At 36.9% G+C, this 13,611-nt stretch overlaps 1 protein-coding gene across 4 annotated transcripts in view; it reads left to right on the top strand.

Moving 5' to 3' along the window:
- Positions 1-209: 209 nt before the first annotated feature.
- Positions 210-13,611, top strand: part of LOC128237156 (sperm-associated antigen 17-like) — a 30,679-nt gene continuing 17,277 nt past the window's right edge. For 3 of the 4 annotated variants that reach the window (XM_052952434.1, XM_052952435.1, XM_052952433.1), the window contains exons 1-6: positions 210-349; positions 3,006-3,139; positions 3,808-4,681; positions 5,135-5,298; positions 5,669-5,874; positions 7,368-7,595. In XM_052952434.1, coding sequence (XP_052808394.1) covers positions 3,121-3,139; positions 3,808-4,681; positions 5,135-5,298; positions 5,669-5,874; positions 7,368-7,532 — 1,428 coding nt within the window. In that variant the 5' untranslated portion in view covers positions 210-349; positions 3,006-3,120 and the 3' untranslated portion in view covers positions 7,533-7,595. Of the gene's footprint in view, positions 350-3,005; positions 3,140-3,807; positions 4,682-5,134; positions 5,299-5,668; positions 5,875-6,353; positions 6,458-7,367; positions 7,596-13,611 lie in introns of those variants that run through there. The other variant, XM_052952436.1, reaches the window with a different exon arrangement.

Raw genomic sequence — 13,611 nt, 5'->3', positions numbered from 1 at the left:
TTCATAGAACTTTAGAAATCTTTGTTTATTTATTATTATTACCGGTAACTGTGTGTATTTATTTTGTATCAATATTGATCCTTATCGATGAAATGATGGTAACCATTTAAGTAAGAAAATTTTACAAAAGTAACTCTCCCCAGCTGGAACGGATCGAAGCACAGGAAAGAAGAGCTGGTCCAAGCCGACGTCGGATGCTACTGAGGAGACAAGAGTTGAGGATGATCATCGCAGTACATGGACGATGACATTCCCGTCAGCAGAGCGGACAAAGTATGCCACTCAAAGTGAGCCGGAGGATCTCAAACCTGTCATGGTGTGCCAGGCCTCCGACCCCGAGACCAGTCAGGTAATTTAGTGTGACCAGACTTTTGGCTCAAGGTAAATGAAAACCTCAATTTGGAGAGAGAGAAAAAACACTCAATGGGCATAATGTTCAGTACTGATTTAAAGTTAACAATGTTGTTAACAGCACAGTTGTTAACTTTAAAAGGTGAACTATTTTCAGATATGCTCATACATTTGAATAAAATATGTACAGCTGAAACAGTTGTGTTGAACCTTGTTAGGAAAACAGTAGTTCACAAATGTGCACATAAATAATGTAGAGAAATAAAGATTTGAAAGTTAATAACAATGATGTTAACTTTAACAAAGTTTTGAACAGTCAGCCTAATGTGGCACTCAGAATGAATTGAGCAATGATGATATAAATTGAAATAAAATGTAACTGTTACAGTAAATTGATTTTTTATCAAAGATGAACTGGAAGTTGCATTAAACGGGTATGTTTGTATTTTATAGTCATGCATTTTATGTTTTACACACAGCCCAAATTTCATTAGAGTCATACTCACTTACCGTGTGTCAGATGAAATGTGAATATAAATAAAGAAAGAAATAAAATCACATGGCCTTGAAAGTATTTTCCTGTGTGTTTTTTTAGCAAATTACAATAAGGAAATAAACTTATTTAAATTAAGTGGTGAAAGAAACAGTAATTACATTATTTACAAACTCCCTTTTTTTATGCCCCTTCTCGAAGAAGAGGGGTATATTGCTTTGCACAGGCATGTCGGTCGGTCGGTCCGTCGGTAGACCAAAGCTTGTCCGAGTGATAACTCAACAATTCCTGGACGTATGGTCATCAAACTTCACATGAAGGTTGGGCCTGACCAGTAGATGACCCCTATTGATTTTGGGGGTCATCGGGTCAAAGGTCAAGGTCACAGTGACCTTTAATGGTAAAATAATTTTAAAGCTTGTCCGAGTGATAACTCAACAATGCCTGCACCAATGGCCCTCAAACTTGACATGGAGGTTGGGCCTGACCAGTAGATGACCCCTATTGTTTTGGGGGGTCATCAGGCCAAAGGTCAAGGTCACAGTGACCTTGAATGGTAAAAGGTCGTCCGAGTGATAACTTGACAATGCCTGCACCCATGGCCCTCAAACTTGACTTGGAGGTTGGGCCTGACCAGTAGCTGACCCCTGTTGTTTTTGGGGCTCATCGGGTCAAAGGTCAAGTTCACAGTGACCTTGAATGGTAAAAGGTTGTCCGAGTGATAACTCAACAATGCCGGCACCCATGGCCCTTATAATTGAATTGGAGGTTGGGCCTGACCAGTAGATGACCCCTATTGTTTTTGGGGGTCATCGGGCCAAAGGTCAAGGTCACAGTGACCTTGAATGGTAAAAGGTTGTCCGAGTGATAATTCGACAATGCCTGCACCCATGGCCCTCATAATTGAATTGGAGGTTGGGCCTGACCAGTAGAAGACCCCTATTGTTTTTGGGGGTCATCGGGCCAAAGGTCAAAGTCACAGTCACCTTGAATGGTTAAAGGTTTTCCGTGTGATAACTTTACAATGCCTGCACCCATGGCCCTCAAACTTGACTTGGAATTGGGCCTGACCAGTACTTGACCCCTTTTGTTTTTTGGGGTCATCTGGCCAAAGGTCAAGGTCACAGTCACCTTGAATGGTAAAAGGTTGTCCGAGTGATAACTCGACCATGCCTGCACCCATGGCCCTCAAACTTGACTTGGAGGTTGGGCCTGGCCAGAAGATGGTCCCTATTGATTTTAGGGGTCATTGGGCCAAAGGTCAAGGTCACAGTGACCTTGAATGATAAAAGGTTGTCCGAGTGATACATGTAACTCAACAATGCCTGCACCCATGGCCCTCAAACTTGACATGGAGGTTGGGCCTGACCAGTAGATGACCCGTATTGATTTTAGGGGTCAAAGGTCAAGGTCACAGTGACCTTGAAAGCGAACTCGACAATTCCTGGACCTATGGTTATCAAACTTGACATGAAGGTTGGGCCTGCCCAGTAGATGACCCCTATCGACTTTGGGGGTCATGAGGCCAAGGTCAATGTCACAGTAACCTTTAACACAAAAAAGTTAACAAATCTTCTCCAACTGATATCTCAACAATGCCTGAACCTATGATCATTAAACTTGACATGGATGTTAAGCCTGACCAGTAGATCACCCTTATTGATTTTAGGATTCATAGAGCCAAAGGTCAAGGTCACAGTGATCTTGAATGGTAAAAGGTTGTCCGAGTGATAACTCAACAATGCCTGAACCCATGGCCTTCAAACTTGACTTTGAGTTGCATCTGACTTGTAGATGACCCCTTATGATTGAATGGGTCATTGGGTCAAAGGTCAAGGTCATAGTGACCTTGAACGAAAAAACTTGTCTGTGTGATAAATTGACAATGCCTGCATCCATGGCCCTCGAACTTGACATTTAGGTTTCTGGTGACCAGCTGATGACTCTGGATTTTGAGTTCATAGAGTCAAAGGTCATGGTCATAACACACTCTATCCTCACACTTTAATGGTCATAATCTTAAAACTGCCTTAACGGCAACAAATCAGCTGTCATTTCGGTCCATGCATATTTCATTCAATTGTCCATATAATCCTGACAACATGGCGCTCAGGGGGGGGGGGGCATAATGTTTGACAAACATCTCTTGTTTTCTTTGTAGTCAATGGCAACGGGTGACGACCATGTGATGACGATCAGATGGGACCACGATGCTGGAGCACGCAGATGGCACAAGGATCACCACCTACTACGGGAAGCACAGGTCCCCCTAGGCGATGGTGCCACAAATGACAGGTTGGTTATACATAATTTCTGTATGAAACGTTTCAAGCAAATAAATAGCCTTGGGAAGAGCTTACATTATGCAATTTGCAATCCTGTCCCAGGCAGGTATGTAATGGTTAGTTGAAATGAATTAAAATCTTAATGAATAAGAATGGGTGGAGTGAGAGCAGCGAACAAACCTTTCTTAGTCATTAAGATTTCAATTCAGGTCATCTAGCTGGCTTAGAATACAACCTCATTGGCTGACACATTGTTAATGCAAAATGTGACGCAGGGAGTGTGTATTGGAAGAGTGACAGTGGGCTGACCTTTAAACACCCGCGAAAGTTGAAATTCTTATGGATTAAGTTATTAAGCCACATACTTAATGGTTGGTTATCTGCAATTTCATTAATTTTGCTGTAGATGTGGGTTGTATTGAAAACTTCATTAACTACTGCCATAAATCCTTATACATTTTGAATATTCATCACGATTAGTAAATTTCTAATCATTTAAGGTAAGCAATATATATTTGTATAAAAGGATAGCTGTTAATTGTCAGGTTATTGAATGACGTTATGCTGGTTCATATAATATTTACGCCAAGACTCAGTGTTCTCTCTACAAAAGACTATAATAATGTTAACATTACAATGTAACACATGTTTTTCATGGATATCTCATTTTTGTTACAGAGAAGGAGTACCACATTCAGACCAACAAGTTTGTGAAGGTGGAGTGCCCAGGCTTCGCTACTGTTGAGTTCAACTGCATGACTAGCGAGAATCTGACCATCTTTGGTAACGGGACAACGGTCAACATCTTCCCGGATGGCTACTACATGTTACACCACTACGAGGGTGGTAGACTCGAGATCGATACAGAGGGAATTTTGACCTATTTCCCGAGCCTGGTGAAAAACATGGAGCAGTTGCTTCCAGAACGTGATATTCGCTACATGTTTTGTCACAACGCAGACGTCACGGTGGAGACTGTGGACAGTGATGGGAATGTGTTTAATGTTAAGAATAACGGGGACTTTAGTGTGATTCCTGCCAACACTGATGATATATCTGATGTAAGCAGTGAAGATCAGATGAGATTGGAAAGGAAGATCACTGTCTTTAAGGAGCATGCTCAGAAATTCTTTATAATTCACGTTGACGGGAGTGGAACAGAACTGCTGCCATACCAAGAGATCGCTGAGTATCTCACAAGTGCTGAGCAGAGTCCTGCCACTGCTGTTCTACGTAACGAACTTCCAGCTTTCCCGGGGGTTGTTGGAATTACTATACTCAAGCTTTACATTGGCCGACCGTACGAGCGCTGGTTAAAGAAATATGATCAAGAGTCTATCATTCCTCCGGGAATCCGATGTCAAGACTTGACTTCGCTGCCACCAAAAGAGTATAAGAGACAGGGCCCAAAGTTTGGTACAAATGTTGGTCAGGGTCTGTCAGTGGGTGGGGCTGTAAAACGGAACGTCCGGATCCCCATTGTGAAGTGCCCGAATATTGAGTTGAGACAGCTGGTGCAGTACAAGCCCATGAATGAACAACTCAGATCTGTGTAAGAACTGGTTGATTTGTACAGCTAGTTGATAAAGATTCTCTTAGAGAGATATCAAGTAGCAAATTACTAAAAACTATATAGTAAAGATAAACTATATAAAATATATGAACTAATTCACAAAATAAAGGGGTGAATAATTATTATTATGCCAAAACCTTCTATATCATATGTTTGGCATTAATAATACCTTCTGGCAATAACCAACAGCAAAAAAGTATAAAACTGGTAATATTTTTGGTTTTGTCAAAGTTAGCCAATTTTTGTATTGATTGGAGATGCACGATTACATTTTAAAAGTTGACTATAAGAACATAATTTATTCAATTGATATTGTTTTTAATTGAATCTTAAATCTTCTTATAATCTCAATAAAGATATATGGTAAAAATTGAAGTTCAGTGACATTAAATTTTATGTTTTTCATTAAAACAAAATTTCTTGTCCCCTCAGGATGCAGTGCGGCCTGCGTGAGTATGCGGAGTATGTGAAGTCCCGAAATGAGATGAACGATCACATGCAGGTGGTCGACCCTCGCTCTGATGAGGAGCGAATGACCGCCGCTGACCTCCAAGCCATGGCATGTGCGAACAATGAGCTGACAGACTATGAGAAAGGTGGGAGAAGATTCAATTTCTGGATATTTATCAATATGGTTAAGCATACATATATATGTAAGTGCTTTAAGATGACTTTCAGGCAATGGCTCATGTACAAAACAAAATCATGGACTTCTTGTATGATTTTCATAGTGTATGTTCTTATGGTATGATGCGTTCTGCACTTGTTAATTGCATTTTTGACTTCCTCAAAGTCTTGATTTTGTGTTATAAGCTGAGGGCTTTTTAATAAATGTTATTCCAAGAACTGATGCAAGAACAATGTAAACTTAAAAGTTTTCTCAATACAAAAGGTTTAAGGAATGGTAACATATTATTTTGAATGGTGATACAACATCAATGACTAAATATTTTATTTCACTTTCAGCTGATGTAAAGAGGATTTACAAGAAGACGTTGATGCCACCGGAGCCGAGCCCTCCCCCTACGCCTCAGCCAAAGCGTACCCTGGCAGACTGGGAGAGGGACGAGCGTGAATTGCAGGAGCAAAAAGAAGGGCTGGAGGCCATTCGAAACAAACACATACCCAAAAACTTTGACAGCGAGTTTGGCAAGGCCTTTCTTCTCACTGAGGTATTTGACGATAAGCTTTAACTGTTATTTTTAAATTTTTCTCAACCCAATTGCCTTCAATTATTTCTTCTTTATTGATCATCATTGAACACTCAAGGTTAATCAGAATTCCTTTATTCAGAATTACTGTTATTCTTATATCTTCTACTAGATGTGGCTTTATGTATTTATTTAATCATTGAAATAATCGCACACAACATTCATTTGCTATTGTTAGAGTGACCTGCTACTGGAGTATCTTTTATATATGATACTCAGTGGACCTAATAAAAAAATAAATTAAAAAAAAAATATCCAATTGTCATAATTTCACTAAACTTATCAAAAACTTTGGTACAATTTTTTTCTTATTTCGACTTTATTTAAAGCTGAGTTATACATACAGCAAATGAATGTTTCACAAATCTTAACATATTCTTAGAAATTCATAGCATAGTTAGCACACAGTGTGGGCATTGTAGCAATATGGCTGTTTTCAGGAAACCCCACCCCAAGCAGGCAGGGGCGGGGACAGAGTCACCCTCTGACCTCCCCTCCCACCTTGATTATCCAATCATATTTGAGCAGCCCACACTAGAGGAAGGTACTGTAATGGTTTGATTGACAGCTTAAATTGATTTGATCGACGAGTGAAAAGTATTTGTAATGAACATTAGTAAAAAAAGTTTGAGACTATAATTGTTCTCAAATATAAGAATTTAAAAAAAATCAACACATTTGTGTATGGTTATTTGTTTGTAGATATAATTTATGTTTGTAGGATTTTTTCAGGTTTCTTGAATCCATAAATTCTGTCAGAATTTGAAGCACTTGTTGTAGTGCAGAGTTTTTCTTATTGAGTTTAAATTTTGAGTTTAAATGTTGTGCGAGTGTCACTGATATGCTTTAATTGTTTGTTTTTACTATATATTTTTTCCGTGCAACATCCAATGTATACATGTAGCTAGTAGTTAATCACTATAGATGCATGCACATGGAAATCACCATCAATTTCCCATATACCATCATCTCATATTGTTAACAGTCTTCAACAGGGAAGACTTAATCCAAAGAATGACGTAAGTGTCAAGGGGCTGTATTAATATAGTTCAAACATGCCTCAGTGATTCTTCTTCTCTGATTCTAGATCCTTAAGTCTATTTGCCAATTAATTTTTCTATCCAATCAAAACACTTAGATTCTACTCTTAAAATTAAGTTCAATCTAAAGCGGTTGTTGAATACCACCCATACTGGGACAGGACCCAATACATTCTTTATAGTCATGTACCATACTTTTCCTAAGACACGCCTTAGTGATTCCATTCAGTCTTTTGGCCAATTATTTTTTAAGTCCAATCAAAACACTCAGATTCTACTCTTAAAATCCAGTTAAAACTAAGATGGTTACTTAATTTACCCCATCGAACTGTCCATCTATCCTCATAGAAGTTTTTAGTGTATTTAATTCATGGAAATCAATTAGATATGTACATGACCTTATTTTATTTTCAGTATATCCAAGTTGAGGATCCTGTGCGGCGCAAGACAAACAACTCCCAGCTGGCCGCCATGCGGGGCCTCATTCTGCTACCCGAGGAGGTGGACTTTGGGGTGCTCAAGGAGGGGAACACATACGCCCACATAATGATGCTGAAAAACACAGGCGTGGATACATGAAGATTCAAGATTAAACAGCCCCAACCTGCCATAGGCATCAGGATCATATACAAACCTGGTCCAGTAAGTTTTATTGTCTACATATTAATAAGCATGTCTATTGTGTCTATTGAAGAAAACAAAAAAAGCCTTTATGATAGCTTTGCTGTTGTCAGACAGTCATTTTGCTAAAAAAATCAATCTTCACCATGACATCAAAAACTATTTAAGTTATTAACATGAAACTCGGTACACTTGTTGGAAAATACAATGTACATATGTGTAGCAAGGCCCGTAACTTTGGCTTTGAACATTGTTCAGCTATGCCCCTCTTTGACGGAAAAAACAACATCATTCAAAAAACTTTGGCGTTTGTTTTGCAGCGCTTATGATTTTATGGTGTCTTTAAGTAATGTTGTCTTCAGCTCAGTTATCAAATTAAAAACTGTGAGCAAAAACCTCAAATACATTCTTTATATGTTTGGTTTAAAAGAAAGCCCCCTCAGTTATGGCCCTTTGATAAACAAAAAAAAGGTTATTACAAATGTATGTACAGTCGAAACTCGTTGGCTCGATATCTCATGGCTCGATATCCTCGTTGGCTCGAACCAAATTAAAAGGACCGATTTTTATTTACTCTTTGTTCATATAAATTTCGATCGGATGGCTCGATATCTTGAGGGTCGATATTTCTCCACACTCGAAGTCGTTTTCGCGGTCCCAAACAAGAATTTCACACTTTGATTGGGGATTGCTTGGGTCGATGTCATTTTCGCGGGTTCAGTTAAGAATCTCACGCCTTGATTTGTTTGATTGGCTTCATTTAGCACAAGGCGCTAATCGATTAAAATTGCTTGACTGATATTATAATTATTATCGAATTTAAATGGTTTAACAGTTTGAATAAACATGCCATCACTTTAAGTTATGTCTCTAATTGTTATCCATCCCTAAATTTCTATGCATTTTGATATAACTTTTAAGCTATGTTTGTGTTACCCACTGTTTACAATTGCTTGTTTTCGCATAAATGTATTTTTATTATACCGTAAATGACTGGGTATTAGACGCACTTTTTTCCCTCAGATTTTGATGCAAAAAAAATGCCTGCGTATAATACCCAGTAACATTTTTTTGAACTTTTTTTCTGATGTCAATTTCAAGCCGAGAGTTTGTTTAGATTTATGTAGAAAGGGATGTTACTCGCGTCATATTGATCGAGTATATACGGGTTAAAACGGCAGTTGAAGATCGGGATACGGTATATCGTAAGACGTTTATAATTTCAACAAAAATATTTTATATTTGGACACCCATAATTATTTCCCAAAATAATTTATTTTGCGTTCCTAATTTTCGGACACCCAAAGGACATCAATCATAACTTTCATAGTTACCAAGTTTCACAGACGAAGAATATTGATTTTTATCTTTACACTGCCTGGCTAGATTACCTAACCGTATACACCACTGTGACAATTTTATTAGTTACTACCCATCCTAAACGATTTATTGCCTGTTGAAAAGGAAGTGTGATATATTTATTTGAGGATTAAACAAACAACAAGGGCAATCAAGGGATTAAGAAAACATCGACATGGCATGTTTGTAAAACGATCTGCCAATAAGCTTTCAAACTTGTACCACACTTATAGACTATGTGAAGCAATAATCGTACAGTTATACATTAATCCTGCATAGCAATGTCCATGCTCTCCACGAGATCCTCGTGGGCATAACTGTAAGTTATCTGACGTCACACAGTGTGACTCTTTGATCTGAAGCCGATAGAATGTGTTTATTCAGTTCAGTGCATGTATAAAATGGTGTTTTAATTAACTTCATGAAGGATTTACACTTATAGGCGTAATAAATAAGTTTATGACCATTGATTACTACGGATAAATTAATAAGTGGTAAAAAGCAAACATGAAGAAATAAGGCAGGTTAAACAAACATGTAAATAAAATGTAAAAATGTATGTATTCGGAGAGCGAAAAAAATAATTAATTTATGGTGTCCGAACTCTTGTGAATTACGGTATTCAATATTATTTTGAATAATAAATTGAATTAAACAATAATCAAACTTACATATAAAAAAGCAAAGTTGGGCACTGTCAAAATATTTTTTGCTTAACATAACTTTTCACAATCGTAACAACTCGGCCATCTCCGGCAAGCTTCGAGATAGACCTCGTAAATAGTAGTAAGGATATACGAAAGTGCGATGCGGCTGCCGGCGATTAACACCGTTTTCAATCCGCGTAAAGAAGGCCCATTGTAACAACAAGGAAATGGATTGTGTTAAATTAAATGTGCTTGTTTAAGAAAATTTTTATTGTAACCTCAAAAAATGTTCGTTTAATGAATATTTATATGTTTTCTTATAGTTGAAGCACTCTATTTCCTCTAGAAAACTCGTGAGCACACAGAAAATGTACTTGACAGTCATTGAAATGATATCATACGGTTCATGGCATGCATGAATCATTACATCGGATTAAATGCATGCATGGACTAAATGTCAACAATTTCTCAACAGTTATAGGAATACCCTATGAAATGTAAGTTTTAAGTCATACTTTGCCGTGTTATTTTTCACACCATGCCTTGCCATTAAAACAACATTACTATTCTGTAAAATCAGAAGACCCCAGTTCAAGTTTGATGTTTTTATTCTTCGTTAACGATATTTTATCAAATATTAATCATAATATAGAAGGAATTTGCACCATAAACGATATCAAATTATATCTGCTTTTATTTGCCGATGACGCTGTTATTTTTGCTCAAACTCCTCAGGCCCTACAATCAATGCTTGATGATTTACAAGTCTACTGTGGAATATGGGATCTCAAAGTTAATACATTAAAAACTAAAATTATGATATTCGAAAGAGGCAGAAAATCTAACTTTATCTTTAACATGAATAATACAAATCTAGAAATTGTTGAATCATTTAAATACTTGGGTATAACCTTGTTCAAGAATGGAAACTGGAATAGGACACAGAAACACATTGCACAACATTCCCTTTATGCCTTACATAATTTATTTATCGTTTATAATCAACTAGACATTAACATCAAAGAAAAAACTAATCTTTTTGACAGTCTCATTGGGTCAATTCTTAATTATGGTTCAGAAATCATTGGATTCCATCCAGCAAAAAACATTGAACTAATTCACTGCAAATTCATGAGAAAAGTTTTAAACGTCAGGAAAAGTACGAATCTCACCGCCTTATATGGTGAACTAGGAAGGCACCCAATGATAACTGAACGAAAAATAAGAATGCTTAAGTATTGGATACGAATTTTAAAATCTAATAATACATCACTAATTAAAAATACATATAGAATGTTAAAAAATGACGTTGACAACAATAATACATACAGTGGAATGAATTGGGCATATCAAATAAAGAAAATATTAGATGAAATTGGAATGTCAGAAATATGGTTAAATCAAGATATACAACCGATTTCGATCAAAATAATACGACAAAGAATGATTGATATTTATAAACAGTCGTGGAATACAGATATTAATGATTCAAACAGACTCGAAACATATCGCTGGTATAAAAATGAACTCAAGCAAGAAAAATATCTAGATGGTATACACATAAATAAATATAGAATTGCCCTTACAAAATTTCGAGTTTCCTCACATGACCTATTAATCGAAACGGGGAGACATCATAACATCCCAAGAACAGATAGAATATGTACCTTTTGTAATATGAATACCATCGAAAATGAATATCATTTTCTTTTAGTATGTCCAAAATACCACAATCTACGAAAACAATTCTTTAAACCATACTTTTGCCATTGGCCAACAAAACAAAAATTTATTACCCTTTTGTCCTCAGACAACGGAAAAACTATGCACTGTGTTAGTAAATATCTATATCATGCATTTTTGTTACGATCAGAACCTAATTATGTTGAGAATTGATATGATATATAGTATACTTCTCTATTGACTATGTCTTTGCTCTTTACGATGTTTTTTTTCATATGATTTATTTCATATGTTTTGCATTTTGGCTATAGATGATATGTCATTTAATGCTGAATAAATATTATGTTATGTTATGTTATGATTGCATTGTGCAGACTTTTGTGGATTGTGGTAGGATGGGTGTGAGCTTGGCACCCAGTCAGCTTTACCAGCTGAAATCTATGCATGCCTTTACTTCAGCATTATTGGGTTTGGGCTGCAGGTTTTTTTTGTGTAAACAGTTTTGTGGGGTTGAGGTGGGGCGGTGACTATCCACGCAGTAAGCTCAATTGTTAGAGTACCAATACAACGTTCATGTGGATATGCACCAGACAATTGTAACCACGGCCTCCCCAGGTCTAGGGAATAGTGGGGACTTTGACTTTCAGTACAGCCAACCCCGGCTAAAATCCCTACCCTGCGCGGACGATCCAATGGCAAAATCCCTGCCAAATATCCCCACATCCCAGGGACTCTAGGTAAGGGCCTCTATATTTTAAGCGAAGATAAAACCACCACATTCAACCAGCACTGCAGGGCCACCTGATAGGTAAAAACACAGCCCATTTCCCCTGGTTAACCCCAGTATTCCCCTGGACCTGGGGTGGGGGGGGGGGGGGGTTACAATTGACTGGTGCACTAAGTTGACAGATCTTGTCTTAAAATTGTATTTGTTCAAGGCAGATCATGCTTCACTTTACCTCCTAGGCTGTGGATAAAACCCACTCATTAGAAGTTTCCTGACACATTATACTTGTCTAAATCTATAATTATTAGTCTCAATATCTTTGAGTAAATTGTCATTTTTTTTTTAAAAACAACAACACCAAAAGAGTAACTGATAAGATACTCACCTGATTTATATTTTTGTAAATAAAACCCTTAAACAAATATTTAGCCAGGTTACTAAGCTTTTCAGCAATGTATACCAGACTTTTTTCAATAATGCTTAATCTATTTTGAATAATTAGCCTTTAGATCACTCTTCACCAAATGACTCTTTTATGTCCAACTCAATAAAATGCAAACAAGAATAATTACAGTTTGGATCAACATGTCTCTTAATTTTATTTTTAATATTAGTCAAGTAATAACAGAGCCATGTGTATGCAATCCAATGTAAAACTAATGATAAATAAGGTTTTGTTCCCATTTTTACTTTCATTTCTGTGCCAAGCCCTTTTAAGTGCATTGAGTCTTTTGGGAGACTTCACAATATTTCTGGCGCTTAATCCCCACATATGGCTTTAAGTTGCCATACAAATTTAAGTCTTCATTACAAAATATACTGTATGTCTCCACTTTAACCATAAACACACAATGAGAGGACTATTTAAAGCATTACCATGTGTCAGAATTATAGATCTTTCTTTAAATTTTATTTGTCTAATTGTATTACCGGTCTCTTTAGCAATATCCTTGTGCCTCTTTGAGTACTTGGCTTGACAGTTTGGTTTTTAATACATTGTTTTGAATGTTTTATTTGTACACAACAATGATGATGATGATGATGATGATGACACTATGCTATGCCAAAACCTCAACACATTTTCTTTAAACAAAAAAGGACAGTCATTCAGAATAACTTTTATTACATCAGTTGAGAAAATAAACTCATACAATCAACGAAATAAACATGCATCTGTAAAATCAAAGGTCATGTTATGTGTTCTTTAAATTCAACTTAATAAAGAAAATAAATATTGGTTGCAGTAAGCAATGCGCATCACTTCTAATAAACATTCCAACAGACTGATAAATAAATCAACACAAATGGAAAAACTGTTTGCAAGTCAGCTAGTATCTTATTTTATGCCTTATCAGATTGCTATGCAAGCTGGAAGCTTACAAAATCACTCTTAAGTCTGTTGCCTAAGAAGAAACAAGTATGGACATCCTTTTCCTGAGGTCAAGAGAAAGTATCTTGGAGGTCTTGAACTCACAACCTTGAATTTGGGGCTTATCCTCTAGACCACTTTCACCTTTTCACATTTTAAAGAGCCCAGTTTACAATATGGCATTTGCAAGGATGTGCCCTATTAACAGATTTTCTGAAGTCTTAAAAATTGAACTGAACAAAATAGTTCTCC

The sequence above is a fragment of the Mya arenaria genome, chromosome 6 (assembly GCF_026914265.1).
Source record: "Mya arenaria isolate MELC-2E11 chromosome 6, ASM2691426v1".
NCBI classification, from domain to species: Eukaryota; Metazoa; Mollusca; class Bivalvia; order Myida; family Myidae; genus Mya; species Mya arenaria.
This window is presented reverse-complemented; position numbering and strand designations above follow the sequence as displayed.